At 29.1% G+C, this 25,094-nt stretch overlaps 1 protein-coding gene and 2 long non-coding RNA genes across 3 annotated transcripts; 1 reads left to right on the top strand and 2 right to left on the bottom strand.

The window, feature by feature from the left end:
- Window positions 1–391: 391 nt before the first annotated feature.
- Window positions 392–3,753, bottom strand: LOC109189293. The gene is made up of 4 exons (XR_002055570.1): window positions 3,664–3,753; window positions 2,581–2,651; window positions 863–921; window positions 392–615 (listed from the first exon to the last, which is right to left on the bottom strand). It is a non-coding gene; the product is annotated as an uncharacterized LOC109189293 (long non-coding RNA).
- On the top strand, window positions 2,061–4,080 carry LOC109189294. Its single transcript, XR_002055571.1, has 2 exons — window positions 2,061–2,153; window positions 3,715–4,080. It is a non-coding gene; the product is annotated as an uncharacterized LOC109189294 (long non-coding RNA).
- Window positions 4,081–20,468: 16,388 nt separating this feature from the next.
- On the bottom strand, window positions 20,469–21,401 carry LOC109189292. The gene is made up of 2 exons (XM_019340086.1): window positions 20,693–21,401; window positions 20,469–20,650 (listed from the first exon to the last, which is right to left on the bottom strand). The coding sequence occupies exons 1-2, from the start codon at window positions 21,234–21,236 to the stop codon at window positions 20,625–20,627; spliced, it is 570 nt and encodes a 189-aa protein (XP_019195631.1). The 5' UTR covers window positions 21,237–21,401; the 3' UTR covers window positions 20,469–20,624.
- Window positions 21,402–25,094: the final 3,693 nt, after the last annotated feature.

Here is a 25,094-nt window from a genome sequence, read left to right as displayed (position 1 = left end):
AATCTTACATTTCTCAATTTCATTAAGTGTATTAATTATAATTACCAAATATTTTGGCAATAACCTTTTTTTGGAAAGCAAAGTCGCGAAACTTCTATATACATATAAAAGTCACTAATTTTCAGCCAATCAAATGGTTCCATTTTCCCGCCCTTGAAAAACGGCAGCGTTTAGTTCTTTTTTTTTTTTTTTTTTTGGCGTGAGTGGAAGGTCATATTTGTAGGGGAGTGGCCTATTGCCTATTTGCGTATCCACATGACCTGCTACTTGATAGGAAGCGTGTGATTTCAACCAAGCTGTGTACGGGCGTGCTGTATTGTTGGCAGAGTTGGTATTTCTTTTCTTTTTTTTTTTTTTTTCGGCAGCAGGTATGGCTCTATCGATGTTACAGTTTCACTACCAGAGTTCCAAGCTTATATATAGAAGATATATGTTTTGAAACTTCAGCCTCTATTCAAATACAAACTTAAAAAACAAATTACATATTTTTGCGATCAAGGAAGAAGATGTCGGGGCAGTTTATTGTGGGTGCATAGCTTCATCCTTAGCACATCCTCAGCAGACCACCAAGGAATCTACTATTGAGTTAATGCCAACATCCTTTCTTTTGGAACTCTACTTTACGTAAGTTGTTTAATATGCACACAAAAAAAGAAAACTTTTAGAGAAGGGATCAATAGTTACACACAAAAAAATAAAACTTTTAGAGAAGGGATCAATAGTTAAGAAATGCAGGCAGAATGAAAAGGATGAAGGAATCAACAAGCATACGTGGAAAGAGAAAACTTTTAGAGAAAAAAAAAAGGTACAATGGAAGCATACATGGTGTTTTAAATTCAAGTTTTATCAAACTTTCACTTACTATTTGATTTGCATCATGCTCCTGTTTTGCTTGTGATATGTGTCTCAACTCTGCACTATCTACACCATATTTATAAAACAATTGTGTTAGTACTAAAAAGAAACATGCATTCTGACCTTGAATAGTTGCTATCAACAAGTAAATATTAGTTGTGAAGTTCAATCCTTAGTCCTTTATCTGTCTATGCATATGCTTCCAAGTGAATTGTAGTCATGAAATTCAATATTTTGTTGTAAATCTGTCTATGCATATACTGAAAAAAAAAAAAAAAAAGGGAAGACATTATCTGATGTGAATTCCCCTGTTGGCTTTTCTAATGTTTCACTATAGTACCAGTGGACTCAAGTTATTCAGAGATTGAGCTGTAGTTGAATTAGACTGTGATATGCTCAGAGGTGACCTCTTTGGAGAAACAGGCATGGTGCAAAATAACAAGACACATGGGTCTGGTTTCTACCGCAATACAAAATACAAGGTAGCATTATGTTTTTGAGTTTTTTTGGTCCTATTCATTATCTAACCTCACATTGGTGATAAGAATGAATTCCTACTCAACTTTGTTGGATTCTACTGAAAAATTGTTAACAATTTATGAAGTTTTTAGGCTTTTTGATTTTTAAACTGTAAAAGCTTTTTTTTTTTTTTTTTTTTTCAAATTCAGGCTTATGATAAAATTCACTTGGCATTAAATTTAAAAAATCTAAGATTTAAGTATCTTGATTAGTTTATATATATATATATATATATATATATATATATATATATATATATTTTTAATGCTACTGGTTCTATTACATTGTAGTATCTGTTCATATACTTTCTCAACCTACTGAAACACAAAAAACCAATAACACCTCCATTGAGGCTCAAACTTACAACCTTCCAAATAGAAGTCCAACCCGAGTACCATTAGACCACATAGTCTTGGTAATATTTGAATAATTTATTTCTTATTTAAAGTACAAAAACAAGCCATCACCTTTCATGAGTACAATACAAGTTACACAATATCCAATATACACAATATTACTACTTTTCCCATACACCTAGCCCTACTACTAGGCATTAATTGTTGATGGTAAGCTTTGACTCTCATATATTAGTGTTTGATTGTGACTTTTCAATTCTCTAAAAGTTGGTATCTATATATACATGCCATTTAAGAAACAAAGATGTTCATTCTCAAAGAAAAGTTCTGTAAGTGCATAGTAAAGAATTGCAAGAACAATGAAGAAAGTGAAGGGGTCAATTACCATATGTGGAAAAAGAAAACATAATGTTGAAGATAAAGGTACAATGGAAACATATCTGTTGTCCTACATTCAAACTCTATGAAATATTGACTTAATATTTCATTTGCAAATTGTGCCTGATTTGCTTTACATATGTGTGTGAAATCTGCACCAAATTTTTTTTTAAAGTAATGTGAATTCTAGGAAAATATATGCAATTGAAACATATATCAAATTTGTTGCTAATTGTGAAACACATGAGATGTTAAATGCAATTGAAACATATATCAAATTTGTTGCTAAAATATTCATTGCATGTTAACCAAAATAAACCAAAAATAAAATATGATATATAAATGAAACACGTGATATGTTAAATGTATAGAGAATAATAATAAAGCCTTAAATTTTTCCAGAGTAATAGTAACCTGAATTATATATATAGATGTAAAAAAATATAGTTAAAAATTATAAAAAGAATATTACCGTCCAAAGAAGGTGTTCACTGTATGTATCTCTTCTTTGTAGCTCTATCCAGACAGCTTAGTTCCAGTCGTCTGCAATATTGCCATAGTTTTTTGAGGACATGTGCAAACACAAATAATAGAAATAGTATATTCTTCATTTGAAAGCTTACACTCTAATGTTGAGGTAAATGAAAAAATAATAATAATAATAATCTCACTGGAAATATATTTTTATACATGTTCTGTTCTGGTGCATAAACATAATTATAATTAGTCAGTATTACAATATAGCAAATATTGCTCATCTAGGAAATGAAACAATGAAGGTGCAAATTTCCATCCATAAGGCTTGGCAATTATAGCTCTAAGTTTCCTTGTATGCTTGGAATTTACTTACTAAGTAAAACCCACGCAATCAATCATCAACATATAATCATCTTTAATTTATGAGCAACTCAAAGCAGCTGAAGGATATTTGACCTAAGATTTTCCAAAAGAAGGGCAGTTTTTCCCTTTTCTTGCTTGATTAAAGTTGGAAAGTAAAGAATCATATAGAACAGAACAGGGAAAGATTGAAAGAATCCTTTGAGACTAAAGAGCATAAGAACAACCAAAAAGACAAGAAATTGAAAAGAAAAAAAAAATTAAAATCAGAAACCTAAATAATAGGAGGCCAACTTATGTAACAGAACCAATAAGAGGGAGAGAAAACAAAACATAAATTAATTCATTAGCTCTTAAAAAAAAAACAAAAAACGCACGGGTAGAGTTACATAAACAATTTTCAAATATTAATCTCATTTGAACTCAAATAAACTCTAAAAAAAAAAAATCTGACATATAAATTGAACACATGGGATGTTAAATCTATATAATAATAAACCCTAATTTATCCGACAATATATATGCATATAAAAAATAAAAAATCTATAATAAAAACGCCCAGATGAACAAAAATATTGCACAGAACAGATATTTATAAAAAAAAAAATACTTTGAAAATTATTGCATGTGTATAATATTCCTAAAATCGAAATATACACATCCGTCTAAACAAGAACATACTTGATTAAATGCAAAATCAGAAAAGGCAAGGTCTTACCTTTTAGATGTTGTAGTCTCGATGCATGGTATTGTTTGCTTTGCCGCCCAGATTGTTTCTGCCCGCCGAACACCTACCGCTGGATCGAGGAGGATTAACCGATTGGTTAGTAGAGTTTCGTCCGGCCGGGTTTCGACTTCAGAAACTCCAATTAGCTATAATTCTGGCGGTGGTGTGGTAATTTCCGAGTCGCAGCAATTTGTTCTTTCCCGTGAATTAATCCAGCGTCAGCTTCATTTCTTCTTTGCATGCAATCTCAATTTCTGGGCGACGAAATTTGGTCTGGTGCGATGGTAATTCTGGGCAGAACTTATTAATCTGCATAAGAACTCTTTTTTTTTTTCCTTTAATTCATTTGCTATTGCTGTTTCTATTGGATTTGCTTATATTGAGCAATGTGTTTGTGGCGAGGTTTCTGGAAATGGTAAGGGAGAGTGTCGAGAGAGGACACAGAAGCGAGAAGACAGGGGAGCTGCAATAATGTCTACGTAGTCAAGATTTCTTTGGTCTTTTATTGTGGGCTGTGGGTCTTGAATTGGGCCGGTGGTTTGCAGTTTGTATTGCTAGGATAAATGGGCGGATTGTTATACATGTGTGTGTCTATATATATATATATATATATATATATATATATGGGTTTAGGCTGGAATTTTTTTGTGCCATATATATAAAATATCAATAATTTGATATATGTTTATGTTGGCCCAGAGTTATTGGATTATTATTTATTTAATTCAAGAAATTGTATTTTAAATTATATTGTCCTCTGATTTAAATTTTTGTATGGTTTATAGTGAAAATGTAAATTAAGAATTGTATGTTATTTTATTTATATTAGTAAATAAATTTTATTTATACTGAATTGATGTAGAGAATATTATTGATGATCAAGATCATTCTTGTGTTCATTGTGAACACCGTGGTGGGCATAGATTGTTATTGAAAAAAATCAGTTTTTGTTCATGGACAATTATATGTACCTTTGTCTAGAATTAACAATTCAAATGGTTAAGTTACTTATTTGCAACGCTAATGGAAAGTATGTTTCTTCAACGTAAAATGTTGTATATTTAATAATTTATAAAATTTGTATATTTTGAATTGTTTGTTACATGGATATTCATGACAACAAAAAAAATATGTTCAATTATAATACACAATGCTTTGAGCTATTTTAGGTCTCAAATTTGTCATAAAAACTACAAACTCCAATTACAATAATAGGAAAATCTTAATAATACTTGGTTTTATAGTTTTGTTGTTGTCAATAACAATATATATATATATATATATATATATATATATATATATATATATATATATATATATATATATTTTGTCCGTGCATCGCACGGGTAGAGTATTAGTTATTACTAAAGATGCATAAGAATAAAGTCAGGAGGGACATAGTCCCAAAACAAAGCAATATCTTGGTCAGAGACCCTTGATGCTAAAGTATGAACAATAACATTTAAACGCCTAGGAATAAAACGAAGATCACATGAAGTAAAATCGGCCATAATCGCCCGACAATCGTGGACCACTATACCAACGTAAGATCTATGCTGTGAGATATCTCTGGTAAGATAGGACTGCAAGATTGAACAATCCGTGTAAAGAGTCATCACTGTAACCTGCCGGCCTTTGAGCCAAGATAACGTCTCCTTACAAGCTAGTGCCTCGGCCGTGATAGCATTCTCACAATACAGTAGCCTACCATTCATAGCTGCTACAAAACTCCCCTGCTCGTCCAAAACTACAACACCATACGCCGCCCTCCCTGATGATGGGTCCCATGCTGCGTCGGTGTAGCACCGTAAACCAGATGGCGCTGCATATTGATGCTGCTGTTGCAACATGTGTATGATTCATTAGGCTTTGGGGCAGGAGAACACATCTGGGTACATTGCATATTAGTGGATCTGTATCTCATTGCAAAAAAATATCCATACAATTAATTAATTAATATAATTACAATTATCATTATTCTAATTCAAAAAAAAAAAAAAACTAAAGAATTAATTGTAATAATGAAATTTGTTATTAATATTCTGTTACTATTTGACACAGAAATCAGACTAAAAGAAAAACGAAATTAATATTACAAATTGACTCGAATTAAAAAAATGTGCTTAATAAGTAAATAACTAATTTGCTAGAATGAAAATTAGGGTAAAGCAAAAAGAAAATGATTATTAAACATTGTACCAGATTGTTTTTATGATTGAAAATGAATATTACAAACGTACCAGATTGTTTTTATGACCAGAAATAAGAATAAATTTTACACACGAGAATCTATTATTAATATTCTGTTATACTAATAGGCATGGGAATCATGCCAAATGAAAAAAGGATTTAATATTAAAAATTTATTGGAAATATAACACAGTTTTCCATACGAAAAAATTAGTAACCACCAAATGAAATATTAGGAAAAAATTATGAAGAAAAAAGAAATGGAAACAAATATTAACTCTTTCTATGAATGAAAAAAGGAAATGAATATATCCATATTTCACTTAAAATATAATAAGTAATTATATTATTATAATTATATTAATTATTTATGAAGAAAAAAGGAAATGAATATGAAAGGAAAAAAATAAAAATTAGACACGAAAATCTATTATTAATATTCTGTTATACTAATAGACACGGGAATTAGGCCAAATGAAAAAATATATATATTTAATATTAAAAATTTATTGAAAATATAACACCGCTTTCCCTACGAAAAAATTAGTAACCACCTCGTGAAATATTAAAAAAAAATTATGAGGGAAAAAGAAATGGAAATGAATATTAACTCTTTCTATGAGTGAAAAAAGGAAATGAATATATTCATATTTCACTTAGAATATAATCAGTAATTATATGATTATAATTATTATAATTATATTAATTATTTATGAAGGAAAAATGAAATGAATATATTAATAGTTTACTGGAAATATAATCAGTAATTATATTTTTATAATTATATTACTTTTTAATTATGTGGAAATGAATATTAATTCTTTTTATGAACGAGAAAGGAAATGAATATTTCACAAAGAAATCTGTTATTAATATCATGTTACTAATCGACATGGAAATCAGGCCAATTAATTGACAATTATTAGGAAAAATGAATAAAAATCAATATTAATTCTTTTTATGAAGGAAAAAAAAAGAAATAAATATATTCAAAAGGAAATGAAATATGAAGAAAAACGAATGAATATGTTTATATTTCACTAAAAATATAACACAGCTTTTGGCACAAAAATCAGACCAAAAGAAAAAAGCAATTAATATTAAAAATGGACTCGAATTAAAAAAATATATATATGTGCTTAATAAGTAAATAACTAATTTGCTACACAGAAAATTAGGGTAAAGGAAAAAGGAAATGATTATTAAACACGTACCAAATTGTTTTTGTGATTGAAAATGAATATTACAAACATACCAGATTGTTTTTATGACCAGAAATAGGAATGAATTTTACACACGAAAATCTATTATTAATATTATGTTACTAATAGGCATGGGAATCATGCCAAATGAAAAAAGGATTTAATATTAAAAATTTATTGGAAATATAACACAATTTTCCCTACAAAAAAAATTAGTAACCACCAAATGAAATATTAGGAAAAAATTATGAAGGAAAAGAAATGGAAACAAATATTAACTCTTTCTATGAATGAAAAAGGAAATGAATATATCCAGGACTATGTGGTCTAATGGTATCCGGGTTGGACTTCCATTTGGAAGATTATGAGTTCAAACCTCAGTGGAGGCGTTATTGGTTCTTTGTGTTTCAGTAGGTTGAGAAAGTATATGAACAGATACTACATATCCATATTTCACTTAAAATATAATCAGTAATCATATTAATTATTTATGAAGGAAAAAGGAAATTAATATGAAAAGAAAAAAAATAAAATATAATCAGTAATCATATTAATTATTTATGAAGGAAAAAGGAAATTAATATGGAAAAAAAAATGAAATATAATCAGTAATCATATTAATTATTTATGAAGGAAAAAGGAAATTAATATGAACAGAAAAAAATGAATTTTACACACAAGAATCTATTATTAATATTTATATTTTGTTACATAGACACAGGAATCAGGCCAAATGAAAAAAAAAAAAGATTTAATATTACAAATTTATTGAAAATATAACACCGCTTCCCCTACGAAAAAATTAGTAACCACCACATGAAATATTAGGAAAAAATTATAAAGGAAAAAGAAATGGAAATGAATATTAACTCTTTCTATGAGTGAAAAAGGAAATGAATATACTCATATTTCATTTAAAATATAATCAGTAATTATATGATTATAATTATTATACTTATATTAATTATTTATGAAGGAAAAATGAAATGAATATATTAATATTTTATTGGAAATATAATCAGTAATTATATTTTTATAATTATATTATTTTTTAATCAGAAAGGAAATGAATATTTCACACAGAAATCCGTTATTATATCCTAATCGACATGGAAATCAAGCCAATTAATCGACAATTATTAGGAAAAATGAATAGAAATCAATATTAATTCTTTTTATGAAGGAAAAAAAAAAAGAAATGAATATATTCAAAAGAAAATGAAATATTAAGAAAAACGAATGAATATGTTTATATTTTACTGAAGATTGTGAAGATGCGATCGAGGATATAACGATGGTAAATTTGATAATTTTGTAAGATTTTCTTAAACTTAGAGTTAGTATGTTGACTTCGAGATTTGTATATGTTATATCAAGTTTACCAGTATGTAATATATACAGATCAAAGACAACATGCGTCCAATACTGTTTATAATCAAGAAAATGTAATTTTCTTTAAAAAGAATAAGCAAGGTCTCTAACTTGCATACAATCTTACAAAGCTAACAGATGTGATTCACTCAGCAGAATATCTACTAATCAACTGAATTACAAAAAATGCACATATCATATTTATATGGAAAAAAAATACTGTAGCTCCCAAACATTGTGCTATGTGTTCAAACTGCAATGCTCCTCATATTTAGACTATCTATTATCAAGCCACGTGATGATGATGATAAGAGCATTACCTTTTTAGCCCAATCAACCAATGCTTCTTTGACCTTTTCAATTGAGAGTGGCTTTCCAGTCCCTGGACACCCAGAAACATACAAACTTCCCGCCTTCCCCTGCTCAACACATTGCTTGCAAAATTCCAGAGCACGATTTTGCTCAGCATCTCAACACATTATGGTTGATGGAGCAGTAGATACATGCAATGCCTCCTTCACAACATTTAATTGCTCGGGATCTATTTTTACAGAAGATAAAAATAGTAAATCACACATCACTAGAGAGCTACAGTGATATTATATCCTCCAGAACACATAACTAAACAAAATTCAAACTAAATTTTTTTTTTAAAAAAAAACCCTGTATACGCAGATTCGGGTCCGATTCTTCTATAACGAATGGTCTGGTTTCTTCAACTCCTCTGTCGGTGGAAAGGTCTCCGGCGAAATTGAAGTCGCCTCGGCAATGCCTTATTGACAGCCCGGCGATGCCTCATTCCGTAGTAATATTATACCTTAATTATAAAAATTCTACCTAATAATTTTAGTATTAAATGTCATACAATAATTACCATAAACAATGTTTAATAATTGACAAATTTAATTAGGCAATAAAAATTACTATTATAAAATCTTTGGTAATATGTACACATTATTTTATTTATTTCGGTTTAATAATATTATATTTTATTTATAAAAATTCAAAATAATACATTTAGTACTATTGAATATTGATTGACTAAAAATTATCTTAATTATTAAAGCAATTAATAGGTATTTAGCTTTAAAAAGTTTTCAAATATATGAATTATTATACATAGTAGCATGGAATTAATTAGTAGGACAATTATATTAGGTAATCTAATTAATAATTTACTTTTTAAATTATATTCCCTTTTTAATAATGAATATTTTCTTAAAGTATATACACAGATTATGCTTATCAATATAGAATTAAAAGTGTATAGATGTATAATATTATTAGTACAAAATCAATTATAATTGCCTTAATAATTAATTATTAATATTATTGCCTAATAATTATGTGTTGTCACCTTTTTCGGGGTAATTATTATGGTAATTTATATACATATATATTTTTATACTTAATGTATAATATTATTGGGCACAAAATAAATATACTTACCTTAATATATATAGATTATTTTTAATATAATTTCCTAATTTATTAAAGGTAATTATTCTCATAATTTTTCTTTCCTTCTTTTGTGTAATTATTATGGTAATGTATTTAAATATTGGAAGAGAAAAAATGTTATAATTAATATAATTAATGAAATTATTATTGTAATTGCCACAATATTTGGTAATTATAAATAATATAATTAAGAAATTTGAGAAATATAAGATTTCTTCCGTAGAAATATTTGTGACAATTTCATTAAATTATAATTAATAAAATATGAAATATAATTAAAGAAATGAAATTATAAAATTAACAAAACATGAATATTTATAATTTTTTAAAATATACATACATACACTTTTTAAATTTCTAAATATAATTTTTTAAATATAAATCTTTCAATATAAATTAAAATTAATGAAATTATATTATAATTTTCCTATATACATATTAATAAATATTATGTGTATATACAATGTATTATACAATCATATAAGGATATGCGTCCGATTAGAGTTTATATTTATTCATACAAAATTTAGAATTTACATTTTTATTGATTTCTAAGTACAATTCTCTTAGTTATTATTATTCATATTTTTAGAATTAATAATATATATATAATACAATTTGGAATAAATAAACTTAATTATATGAAATTTTTTCTATAAATTTATCTAAATATGTACATGATTAGAGATTATATTAACCATACAAAATTTAAATTTAAATTTAAATTTTGTATGTTATGAAAATAGATACTTGACCAAATATATAAAAGTTCAACTATATTATTATATTGTACATTTTAACATGTTTTTATTTTTTATTTTAATTTTAAATTCATAAAAATAAAAAAAAAACAAAAAAAAAAAAATTTGTGCAACACACGGGTAAAACACTACATTTTAAAAAAATATAATTTCATAAATATCGTAAATTAATTAGTACAATATCATTTATATTTATAACAATTAAAGAAAAAAATAAATAATTCAAATATATGAACCAATTATTTCAAAATTAAACTAATATACAGTTACAAATAAATATAGCATGATTAGATTTACTTTAATTAGTTTTAATTCCCCTAATGATATGACTTTTCTTTATCTGTTTTTTTGTGGGAGACTAAGGGAGTGTTTGAGTTGCTGGAAATTATTATTATTTTTTGAATACTTACTAATAAAAACAATTAAAATATTTTTTACCCCCCCACCCCCCAATAACATGTGTAAATCTTATATTTTTTAAAATTACAATTTGATAAATATTATAAATTAATTAGTAGAATATCATTTCTGTTTATAAATTATAATAATTAAAAAAATTCATATATGTGAACCAATGATTTCAAAATGAAATTAATATACAATTACAAATAAATATAGCATGATTTGATTTACTTTAATTAATTTTAATTTCCTTAATGAAATGGCTTTTCTTTTATCAGTTTTTTATGGGAGGCTAATGGAGTGTTTGGATTGCTATAAAATATTTTTAAATAAAAATTAATACTAATAAAAAATCATTTTAAAATATTTTTTTAACCCCTCATAACATGTGTAAATCTTATATTTTAAAAAAATACAATTTGATAAATATCATAAATTAATTAGTACAATATCATTTCTGTTTATAATAATTAAAAAAAATAATTGAAATATGTGAACCAATTATATCACAATAAATCTTTCAAAATTTAAAACAAAAGAACGAAAATTAAAAATAGAACGAAAATATTTCAATAATAATATTCTACATCATCAAGTAAAAGTAAATTAAAAATGAAAAGATAATATTTCAATAATAATATTCTACATCATCAAGTAAAAGTAAATTAAAAATGAAAAGATAATATTTCAATAATAATATTCTACATCATCAATAGTAAATGCATATTTTAAACAATATTAAAGGTAAATTAAAAATGGAACGGAAATATTTCAATAATAATATTCTACATCACCAATTAAAAATAAAACTGAAATTAGGTAAAAATACCATTGCATATGATATTCTAATTGATTAATTGACGGAAAATAAAAAGAATAATTGGTTGAAAATGAATATGATATTACTAATTGACTGATATTTTACGATGATATACTTTTACCCGAGTCACCCATTCTAATGGACTGAAGATGTTAGCTATAGACGAGGACGGACAAGATTATGTTGCTACTACCAATGTCGTCTACAATATGAGGTTTTAATAATGTGTAAATACAATTGGTGATATTATGTTTTTTTTTAATGACAAAATTGCTATATATCTACACACAAAAAAAAATAAAAAAATTTTAAAGCAATTTAGACAAAAAAAAATATTTTTCATACAAATGAATTAGGATAGCAATTCATTCCTATAACTGAGTTGCTAAATAATGAGCACGTTTGCCTAATTTATAAAAATACTAAACAATGATAAATAAAAATTTCAAAGTTACAACACTGCATGCGTATATCTACACATTAGCTATTAATTTGAGCAATTATTTGTTTAAATTCAAGCAACGATAACATCAAAACATATAAACGATCCAAACTATATCTTCAATTGCACTATATAATATTTAATGTTCTAATTTAAATAAGTATATATCAATCCAGATATTCTTAATATATTACAACAAATTCACGGGCGAAACCATATCTTTAATTGCACTATATAATATTTGAGTTATTACTGAAACAATCAGTCTTTAATCACGGTTAATTGTATGTTACTTTTTTCCGAGTCACCCATCCTGATAGTCTGATAGTTTTAACTTTAGACGATGATGGATAAAATTCCGTTACTACTACCAATGTCGTCTAGCTATAAAGAGATTTTCAATAATGTATAATTTAAGCCATTGATATTATGCATTTTTTATATACAAAAATGACAAAATTGCTATATAGCTGATCTACATAGAAAATATATCTTCCGTATAAATAATTTATATAACTGAGTTGCTAGACAACGAGCTAATTAGCCCGATTAATACAAATTATAAACACTGATATATAAAATCTCTAAAGTTGCAACACCGAATGTGTATATCTACACGTTAGCTATTAATTGGGCAATTATTTATTCGAATTCAAGCATTGATAACATCAGAAAACACAATCGGTGCAACTCGATTCTTCAATTATATTATATAATATTCGATTTTATAATTTATACAATTGTATATTGATATAAATATTTTAAAAATTTTATAACAAATTCATTCCGTGCAACGCAAGGGCGCAAATACTAGTAATTATAATAAGTACACAATTAAAGAAATATCCAGATAACAATTTGTCTTCTCGATCGCATGCTATGAGCTTCTTTGTATATTTATATATTTTGGGATTTTACAAGTGTTCATTCAATTTGAATTTTGTAATAGTAGCGCAACTTCTCCCAAAAGGTTGAATCTCCAACTCCAAGGGCCTCACACATTCAGGTCTGACAGAACATAAATTTGATCTTCTCCTCTCAAAAAGTTAAATCCCTACCTCCAGCCCGACATCATATTTAGGAGGATGTATACTGAACCAGTGAATTGAGTCTGTGCGGACGGAAAAATCCTCAAACGGTCGGTCAGTTACATAACCGGTCAGTTACATAACCGACCGAAAAACCGAAAAATCGATCGAAGGTCGTTCTAAAACCGATCGAAAACCGAGGTCAGTTTTAGGTCGTTTACCAAAAAACCGACCAAAAAAAAATAAGTGCCAAAATTCAAAATACATATTCATTAATACATGTTGTTTACTGCAAAACTAAACCCTAAATATCAAATGTCAAATGATACTGCCAATCACAAACAAAATGTCCTTCAAATTTTTAATACAATAGTTCTACTACATAGACTCCCAAATTGTACTCCCAGAGGTGACAAATCAGGATTGGTTATTTTCAATATGTGGGTCCACATAAAAATGTCTATATCAAGAACATGTGAGAGGGAGTGCAAATTGGGAATATAAAATGGGAGTACACCAAATATTTTCCTTAATACAAACGGCCAATAACAAACAGAAAGTAACACAGTACAACACTAGCAGATATTTAGAAACAGCCTAATACCAAGTCTAAACAAATTAACAAGTGATGAACAAACAATCAAACGCAGTGGACTGACTCGGCGTCGGCGGACTGGGCGTAGAGCTGAGACGTTACCGGCGAGCAATTCCAGCAGAAGCAGAGGTAAGGTGGTGTCGGATACGGAGAGGCCGAGACTCCGAGAGGGCTGAGGGCGGTGTTGCGTAGCCACGTAGACTCGTAGAGCCGTAGTCCGTAGAGGATTGGAGTGAAACTGACGAACTTTGGAGCAGTGGAACAGTGGAAGACAAGTATGGAGAAGTGGAGTACTGCGGTCTGTGGTCTGTGGAAGACGAGAGCGATAGGGCGAGACAGCGAGTAGAGTAGAATGTCTGAAGGCTTCTGGGTGCTGTAGGTGGAACTAGAGAAGATGAGTGGAAGAGTGGAACAGTGGAAGTCGTTGTCTCGTGGTCCGTCGTGGAAGTGTGGATGGCGGATGCACCTATTCCACGAAGCGGAGAAGACAATGCGAGATTGCGATTTGCGAGAAGGTGAAGACTGAAGTGAATTAGGAAATAGGGATTTAGGGTTATATACTTGTATCAGGTATGACTATGAGCTATGCACTATGGGCTGAAATGTTGAATGGGCTAAGGGCTTAATAGCTGTGATACAATTTATTATATACGGAGTATATATTAATATATGTAATATAATGTATTGGTTATCGGTCGGTGTCACCGACCGATAACCGACCCCCTAAATCGAGAAATAACTGAAAAATTGAAAAATCAAAAAAATTTTGAGATTGATAACCGTAACCGATTTTTTCAGTCGGTTCGATTATCGGGCGGTTAACCGATATTTTGCTCACCCCTAATACCTAGTTGGGTGCTAAAAGTCTAAAACCCTCTAGTCCTCTACTCGTATATTGTTCTCTCTTAGCTACAACTATTACGGAATAACTAATAAGAGAAGACAAATTGGTCAGACGATATGATCATATGACTGATATGCTTGCACCACATTATCTTCTCTAATATTTCATTGCCAAGATTACTGCTATGTGTTTAGAGCTTTAAAAAAAAAATAAAAAAAATTGCAGGGAGTTTGGTACGTTGTTATTGTATCAAAACTATACTGCAATGCAGTTGTTATTTAGACGCTTTGAATATAAACTTGTATCACTAGAACATATTTAATAGTTTTCAAAATTTACTAATCATGAAACGTTAAGCTTCATAATCTCACATTAAAAAAAATCATAAAAATAAAAATACACAACTTAGTTAAACATAATAAAATGTTATGCTTTTTAAATATTTACATCTAAAAAATATCATAGAATGATAATTTTGTTCAGAGAAGGGTAATTGTGTCTCAATTGTATTTTTTTTATTATTCCCAACCAATGTCGAATTGAAATGCCAAGGGGAGGGGGGCATGAGATTTTAATTCTATGAAAATGAGAAAATTGTAATTTCGCGGAATTGCAATTCTCTCTACCAAAATGAATGAATTTGTTTCCCTTCGGAATTATGTAGAATTAGGTGGGAGAAAAATTTATATTTTTCCAACCAAACGGCTTGTTAGTTTAATGTTATATTAATGTATTTATAAAGGTTGTTGGTCATGTATTTTGTATATATATAGTTTGTTTACATAGTCAATGTAAATTTACAGTGTCAGAGATAAAAATGTCTTATTTCAAAATAAGAAAGAAGTAGCACACATTTCAACTATTACATTATACTTAAGAGTTAATTGAAATTGAAAAGAATGTGGAGAAAATATTAATATATTAATATAGTTTTTGAGAGATGAAGAAAACTCATAAATACTATTTGAGGGTGTGTTGGGTAAATTTTATTCTTGTGTAACAACTTATAAATCACAAAGGAGAAATAAATCGCACTAAAAAAATTATTTGCAACGAACTAAATTGAAAGAGTATTGACAAGAATAGAATTTGTGAAATTCTAATACAAAAATTATTTTTCACCCATTTAAATTCTATTCGAGACCAATTTCAAATATGTTAATATAACATTAGAGTCTCTTTTAAAAATGATAATGAATTGCAAAAAAGATATTACGTATTACATTTTGAAATTGAAACCAAAAAATTGAGCTGAATTAATCTGAATCTGCATGTCAAACTGGGCATTACGTACATGTTATGGAATGCATACAAGTTATTATGGAGTATTTCATTTTCTCTCTCATTGTCCTTCCCCTACTATTTTAGAGTGCATATTACCCTTCTTTGCTAGACAAACATACCCACAACTCTTTCATGTTGAAGTCCTTTTTGTGACAACTCAAAATTTTTTTACAGATTCCTATTTTATAAAGTTTCAAAATATAATTATTTTAATTCTATGACGACTTATTCTAAAATGTTAACCCAAAAATTTAGTTGAGACGAACCCAAAAAGTCATTTTACCATTATCAAAGCCTAAATATTTTAATCTCTAAATATTAGAATTATTTTGAGCCCAAATATCTTTATTTCCTAAATTCTCCTAAGCCCAATGTGTAAATGCATTCTAGAATTCTTTTGAACCCAATGAAAATACCAATTCTACACTTTAGTCCATTTTTTAAAATTTAGAAATCCTACCCAAATAAAAATAGTTATAATATTATATATATATATATATATATATATATATATATATATATATATATATATATAGAAGAGCGCTCATATGCGGCGGGGTCTTACGGTGCGGCGGTGCGGTCAAATTCCAGAATACATCAACAGTGTTAACAATATGCACCAACGGTGTAATAAAAACACACCCCAATGAAATGTAATAAAACATCACAAAATACACCACAGACTCAAAAAAACACACCATATAACTCACCACCCCCAATGGTGTATTTTCGAACAGTGTATGGTGTTTTTACTCACACCTAATGGTGTGTGTTTGATGATGCAGGGCTCTGTTTACTCTGTTTTGTGTGGTGTATTTCCTAACGTGCATATTTGGTGAACTATTGGTGTTGCCGCACCGTAAGACACTGCCGCACCTGAACCCGCCTCTCTCTCTCTCTCTCTATATATATATATATATATATATATATATATATATATATATATATATATATATGTTTTTATGTGTAGTTGTGAAATTATAAATATATAGTTATGTAAATAGGAAAGAAAATCGCCTAACGCCGTTAATGACAATTCGCACGGATTTTTTTTAAGGAATAAGGGGATACCCTTATGACTTGAACCTAAGACATCCCACATAAGGAATCAATCGGATACCAATGAACCACAAGTCATTTGGTATAATATTTTTTTTTTTTTTAAATGAAACGGCGTCGTTTTGTAAAATGTATGATGGACACGGTTACACAGCATAACCATTGACCAAACACCCCCTCCTATTCTCTCCTTTCCTCTCTCTCGGCTTGTCTCTCCCTCAAGCCAGAAGAAGATCAGCAGCCCTCTCGTGTCTCTCCATCTTAGCTCATTCTCTTCCCCTTCTCTAATATAATGGCAGCAACAACACAACTACCTTCAGCCATCTTCACCTTCATCAATAGCAAACTGAAACAACCCACCAACAAACCCACATCTCCATCTTCGTACCTCCCTCTGTTTTCTCGACGCAGCAGCTCCGGTGGTTGGCGGCAGACGCGGCAGATCTGAGAAAGGAGCAATAGCGGTGACCTTCTCCCTTTCTCCGGCGAGCGACGACGTCCGGCGGCGACCTTCCTCGACGGCGGACAACAATCTGCAGCAGTCCGGACGTTTTCTCCACCGGCGCGAACAGATCTGGCGAAGCAGCAGCAAAGCCAGTGAGCTCAAAGCCTTCTCAGACGGTGGCTGACGACGGCGTTAAGCTAGGGAAGTCGACGGTGGCTTGGGAGTTGGATGTTGATGAAGATGACGCAAGGATGAGGCAGATGCAGAAATGTAAGATTTAAATATTGGAGGATAATGATGACTATAATAATTAGTTAATGATGATGGCTTAATGATTAACTAAAGACAATACTATGATTATTGAGAGTGATTAAGGATTAATGGTGAGAGCTATTGTTGATGAAGATGGTGATGTTCGGCAGTGTATTACTGTATTAATAATATAGGATGATGAATTAATGTTGATGAAGGCTTATTTAGTATTAAAAATAATTAGGGGTTAAATGAGTTAAGGTGGTGGAGTGGTTAAAGAGTTTGTTTGATATGGTGAAGGCCTCTGGTTTGATTTTAGGCATAAGCATATTTAGTTTTCATTTTATATTATAATTTTGGTAATGATTAAGATTGGTAGTAGTCGCCTAGTAATAAAGGAGTGAGGTTTTAAGTTGAGATTAAGGGAAGTAAAGAAATGATTATATTATGGGAAATATTGGAATAAAGATAATAAGATATAGTTTAATATTATTATCCTACTATCCTGCTATATAATAAAGTCATAAGAATTTGGCAAATCACATTACTTCATTTTTCCGCCCAACAAAAGTGATGTCGTTTTGATTTGCCTTTTGGATTCTCCAAACATAAATTTTTAATACCTTTTTATTTTCCTTTGGCCAACTAGTATTTGTACCCGTGCGATGTACGGCCATAGATAATAATAATAATAATAATAATAATAATAATAATAATAATAATAATACAACAATATAACGTAATAATAATAATTAAAAAATGAAGAAAAAAATGGTATTTAGCAAATTGTATTACATATTAATGAAAACTTCTTTGTATATGGTATTTTTAGTCGTACTCACATATTGTCCATTATCTCTACAAATTAAAATTTTTAATCTCTTTAGATTATTTATTATTGAAAGTGCTACGTACATTTGACCATAATTAAATATATATGCTTTCTAAAAAAAAAAAATTCACGTGCGATATCAAAAGAATGAAAATATAGTATAAAATTATATGAATTTAATTCAAGAAAATCTATACAATAATGCTAAATACAATATAAAAATATATGAATTTAATTCATATTATTTTTCAATTTAAAAAAACTTAACCAATAATTAAATAGAAGTATATATATATATATATATATATATATATATATATATATATGTGTGTGTGTGTGTGTGTGTGTGTGTGTGTGTGTGTGAGAACAAATATACTTCTTAATATAATAAATTCTTGGACCCAAGTTTTAAAGTATGCAAAAAGAATAAAACCTTAATGAACATCTATATAGAACTTTAATAAAGATTAAAGTCTTGAAAAAATAAAACCTTAAATATTTACTATATTATATGTATAACATATAGTAGCATAATAAATATTATAAGACCACAAAATATAACAATATAAATAACATATATAATCAGGCTAACAAATACTTTTATAACTAATTTAGACCCAAAATTTTAATGCAATACAATTTCGAGAAAAGGGTCAAATAGGCCCCTAAACATTTGGCTAAAGGTCAATTAACCTCACAAACTTTTAAAAAGGTTAATGGAACACATGAACACACAATTTTGAGTCACTTAACCCCATTAACCGGTAACTTTTCTCTGAAGAACCGGTAATTGACCATGTGGCGCCACGTCAGTTTTTTTTTTTTTTTTAATATTTTAAATTGCCACATAAGAATTATATATAAAAAAACAAATTAAAAGATTATTTAAATCACACCTACAGTCGAATAGAGTAAGGAAGATGATGGACTTGCACCGATTCAGACCTCCATGTTTGAACCTGATTTGGAAGAGGGGATGGCTCTCTTTGTTGATGAAGTAATTGGGGAGGCATCTATGGGCCTCCTTGAAGAAATAGCAAAGATAGTTATGAATGAGGAAAATGAATCAAGTATGGAACGAGATGAAGAGATATGCTCCGTAGTATGAATGAGGAAAATGAATCAAGTATGGAACAAGATGAAGAGATGAAGCATAGAAGAAGAAGCAGATGTCGTAGAAGAAAGAAGAAGAAGCAGATGGCGTAGAAAAAAAGAAGAAGAAGCAGATGTCGTAGAAGAAAGAAGAAGAAGCAGATGGCGTAGAAAAAAAGAAGAAGAAGCACATGGCGTAGAAAAAAAGAAGAAGAAGCAGATTTCGAAGAAAGAAGAAGCATAAGATTTTAAAAGAAAGATGAAGATAAGATTTCGAAGAAGAAGTTGAGTTGTTTACGTGAGAATTAGGGTGTAGGTGCGATTTAAATCATCTTTTAATTTGTTTTTTTTTTTTATAATTTTTATGTGGCAATTCAAAATATAAAACAAAGTTGACGTGGCGCCACATGGTCAATTACCGGTTCTTCAGGAAAAAGTTACCTGTTAATGAGGTCAAGTGACTCAAAATTGTGTGTTCATGTGTTCAATTGACCTTTTTAAAAGTTTGTGGGGTTAATTGACTTTTAGCGAAATGTTTAGGGATCTATTTGACCATTTTCTCTATAATTTCATTCTGCACAAAAAAAAAATAAAATAAAAAAATAAAATAAAAAACAGCCCAATAACCCGATCCAAGCCCAACCACCCGACCCAATTAACGAAATATAAAACCCAAAAAAAAAAAACCAAAACTATCCCTTAGCCGACTTTTGGCATTTTTTTTTTTTTTTTTGAAAACAAGAAGAGAATTCATTAACTTAAATCGGAAATCAACACATTACAGATGATAGAAGGAGGGTTGAAGAACCACTCCAAGTAATCAGACACAGAACAAGACTGCCTGCTAGTACATGGGCCGTCTGGTTCGCTGATCAAATAAACACATTACAGAAGTCATTCAATAGGTGTTTAATATCTTCAACAATAAGATGAAAAGAAGACACTCCGCCATTTGAGTTAAGGCTTTGAACAACTTGCAGAGAGTCTGATTCTACATGAACATTGTCTATGTTGTGCAGTTTAAGCCAGCTTAAAGCTTCACGGATCGCGATTGCTTCGGCTTCCCTAGGAGCGAATAAACCCTTCCATTGTTCTCCCCTTGCAGCAATGAACTTTCCATCCTCGTCCCTAATCACGCTGCCAAGGCCCATAGCTGCTTCCTGGATATTTATCGCCGCATCCACGTTCATTTTAAGTAATCCTGGTTGCGGTTTTGTCCACTTCTGATTCGGTTCAGGGAGGCCCTGTTGTGGAGAGAATTTCAGTCCCTTAGCATCAGTCCATTCCTTCAGGAACCCTTTAGCATTTCTAACAAGCTGCTCTGCACGGGGGATTGATGAGTTGTTCCACAGCTTTTCATTTCTATGACGCCAGAGCTCCCAACAGATAATAGCAAGCAACCGCTGATGATCTTTGGTTAACATGGCCGTGTTGTTGCTGATCCATGCTGAGAAGGAGGGCTCCCTGGTAACACTGACCTGCATACCTGAATGTGTCCAGCATGTTTTGGCATAAGTACATTCCACAAGAAGGTGATAGATGGACTCTTCCGAGCTATCGCAAAGAGGGCAAAGTGCATCGCAGTCCACTCTTTTCCTGCGTAGGAGGTCCTTTGTGGGTAAGCTATTAGTACATGCTTGCCAAAGAAAGACTTTTCGCATTCTATCGCCACACACCTTCCCTATCCGCTCACCGATTCTCCCCATCTCCGTCCTCCAATCTGCCATGAACCCTAAATCCTACTGCTATTGTTTAGGTTTTAATTTGCTTCTTAGATCAACTAATGTTGTATTTCAGAGACTTACGATTTAGTCTCTAAACCGTAATTTCTGCCAGTCTCCCTAGTTTTTTTTTTTTTTTTAGACAATCTACCAGTCTCCCTAGGTTTCGTACTTCGTTGTTCGTAATTTCTGGTGATTAAGGGCTCGAATCTGGAATTTTGTAGTAGTGATCATCGTTTTCAGTTCATAAAATTCCCTATTGACATAAATCGCACCATCGATTTGAGGAAGCAGTCGAAAACCCTAACTGAGATAAGTGAACCTATCCCTTTAGTTGATTCACTCGGTTTACTCTTTATTTACTATAAAATTTCTCTAAATGTTTTTGTATTTGTTGGATTAAGAAATTATTGTCCGTTTATTCATGTATTTGACTTAGGATTTTTCAAAAAATTGTAGACGAAATTTCCGAAAAAATTTTGAACATTTTTTAGTAATTAACGATGTCAGCTAAATGTTGAACTCTTCATATGAAATATCTCACCTATTGTTTGCAACTATAGTGTTATTGCCTTCTGTTTTATAGTTGATCATGTATGAATGATCAGTAATTTCTGTTTCAGTAAAAAAAAAGACTTTTCATCTTACTATTTTTTTATAATTTTAATTTTAATATTTCAAGTAGTAAAAAATGAAAGAAAAGTCATCTCATTTATGCAAATGAATTGATTTTTGTCTAAGTTTTTTTTTTTTTTTCTTAAAAACACAGTAAGACAAAAAAAAAATTACTTACTGTTCTTTTAGAAAAAAAAAAAAAAAAAAAAACCTTAAAGACAATGAGATGACTTTCTTTTTAGTTTTTCACTACTGGAAATAAGTTTAATTTTTAGTTTAGAGGGCAAACCTGTGTCCTCTAAAGTAGAATTTTCTCTTAAATAGAATTTTAATATCTCAAGTAGTGAGAAAAAATAATGAAAAACTAAAAGGAAACAGAAAGTATTTTTTGTGTCTAAATCGTTTTTTAAGGCAAATTTCAGTTGCTTAAAGCAGAAAAACATTTATATGCTGATATGATATACTACCTAATACTGCTGAATTATAAGTACATACATTGTCACTAATTCCAGCCTTAGATGTAATTATTACAAATAGTACACTTCAGCATCCTTCTTAGCTTTAGGTAATAAGGAATGTTGATATGATTTTCCAAAACATAAACATTACATTATACTATACAGATGAATAATTAACAATCAACTCCGAACTCCTCATGCCTAATGGATGTACAGAGTTAATCCTGCAAAAAGTATTAAAAAAAAAAAAAAGAAGAAGACAAAAGTACAAAAAAAGAAGATGTAATTCTATAACATTATATAGAAGTTGCAGTTCAAAGAGTTTAAAATCATATCTTATCACCAAAATAATGGTGCTATAAGTAGCCGCATTTCAAAACCAATAACATTCACACTGCAACTGTGCTACAGTGAAAAAGCTGTCCATCCTGATCATTAGATTCATATATGATTAACCTTACCTTTAATCATATAACCTGAAACAGTTTACATAAAAGAACAAAGAAAAAAATGATATATTTACCTCTTGTTCATGAAACAGGCATTCTAAAGTTTTACTTGTTTGACTTCTTCTAACATCTGGAACTTCATATGTCTAAATCGTTGTTGTTTTCACAGGTGATTCAGAATGGCATATGTATAATCTGGCCGTGCAGATGCAATGGCAAAGAAGGTTTATATAGAGTTTGAAGTTAATATTGTCTTTTATTGAACAATGAACAGATCAGAATATGTCTTGGAACTATGAAAAGTCATTAGGATTTAAAATTATAATAAAGTAATTTGTATTTTAATTAGGAAAATTTTATTCACACCACCTATTTTACTATTTGCACCACCTATTGAATAGGTCAAATCACTTGGTGTTAATTAAAAAGTGCTATTTGCACCACCATCATTTAATATTATCTTTTCCGTTAATTTCTGTTAGTTCACCGTTAACTTATTCATTAATTTCAATAAGAAAGGTCTTAGGTTCGAACCTCATCCCAATCAAAGTTGGCATAATTAGTACTCTATTTCACTCTTAATAAATTATAAAATAATAATTTAGTAGATACAATAAAAAATAATACATATACATTTCTTTAATTTAAAATTATGTGTCTACAATGCCTTTATTGGAAAAAAAAATATTCATTATCAATAAATTAAATAAGAGAAATAATTTCATTAGTTATATTGTCTTTATTTTTCTCCAATATAAAAATTCTTTAAATTCAAAATTCAAATTCATCAATTGATTATATTCGCTAAATTGTCCCTACAATGTCTTTATTAAAAAAAAAATATTCATTATCAACAAATTAATTAAGAGAAAAATTTGATTAATTATATTGTCTTTATTTTTCTCTAACGTAAAAATTTTTTACATTCAAATTCATCAATTGATTATATTCACTACATTGTCTATTATTTTTTTGTGCACTATTTTTTAATTAAATATCAAAGTTATAACACAAAATAATGCTATATATTTATTTATCAAGTATTCTATTAATACCATGAAAAAATTTAAAAATTTTAAATTAATAAAGTCAATTATATTAACTACTTAAGGGATTTGTTGACAAAGAAAGTATTCAAATAACACAACAAATTAAGGTGAAAAACTACCTCGCAATGTCCTTGTTTGACAATCAGCAGTTAGCGGTTAGCATTAACGGATTTGACCAGCGAATTATACCAACTGTTGGTAAAAAGATATTTGAAAAAATTAGCTGTTTAAATTAACATTTAAACTGATCTAAGGATATAATAATAATAATAATAATAATAATAATAATAATAATAATAATAATAATAATAATAATAATTGTTTTAATAATAATTTTTTTTAAAAATAGAGATGTGCTTTGGGGAAATCATTTTCAAAAACGTTATCTACTATATATATATATATATATATATATATATATATATATATATATATATATATATATATATATATAGGGATCAGGTGCATTTGTGGCTTCCCGTGCCGCCGTGCGGAGGATTAATGTGCGTGAGGTTTATACTTAATGTGCGTGAGATTTGTACTCAATGTGCCTGAGATTTGTACTTAATGTGCGTCACGTTAATATGCGTGAGTTTTGCACTTAATGTGCCTGAGTATTGTATTTAATGTGCGTAAAATTTGTGCTTAATGTGCCTGCATATTTCAGAATTACGAGCTCAGAAGGAAGTAGAACAGAAACTCACGCACATTAACGCCCAAGCTTCTTGTTACTTCTTCCTTCAAATTCATCAATTGATTATATTCGCTACATTGTCCGTACAATGTCTTTATTAAAAAAATTATTCATTATCAATAAATTAATTAAGAGAAAAAATTTCATTAGTTATATTGTCTTTATTTTTCTCAAATGTAAAAATTCTTTACATTCAAATTCATCAATTGATTATATATTCACTACATTGTCTATTATCTTTTTTTGTGCACTATTTTTTAATTAAATATCAAAGTTATAACACAAAATAATGTTATATATTTATTTACCAAGTATTTTATTAATACCATGAAAAAATTTAAAAAATTTAAATTAAT

The sequence above is a fragment of the Ipomoea nil genome, unplaced genomic scaffold, assembly GCF_001879475.1.
Source record: "Ipomoea nil cultivar Tokyo-kokei standard unplaced genomic scaffold, Asagao_1.1 scaffold1525, whole genome shotgun sequence".
Taxonomy (NCBI): domain Eukaryota; kingdom Viridiplantae; phylum Streptophyta; class Magnoliopsida; order Solanales; family Convolvulaceae; genus Ipomoea; species Ipomoea nil.
The sequence above is the reverse complement of the archived record's forward strand: the minus strand, read 5'-3'. Positions and strand labels throughout refer to the sequence as shown.

What these genes read in the sequence shown, in the direction of transcription:
- LOC109189292 (XM_019340086.1), bottom strand. Translation starts at nt 21,236, where the DNA reads ATGCAGGTCAGTGTTACCAGGGAGCCCTCCTTCTCAGCATGGATCAGC. An exon ending in TAACTCAAATGGCGGAGTGT is followed by an intron (nt 20,651 to 20,692) that starts CTTCTTTTCATC and finishes AACACCTATTGA; the next exon opens with ATGACTTCTGTAATGTGTTT.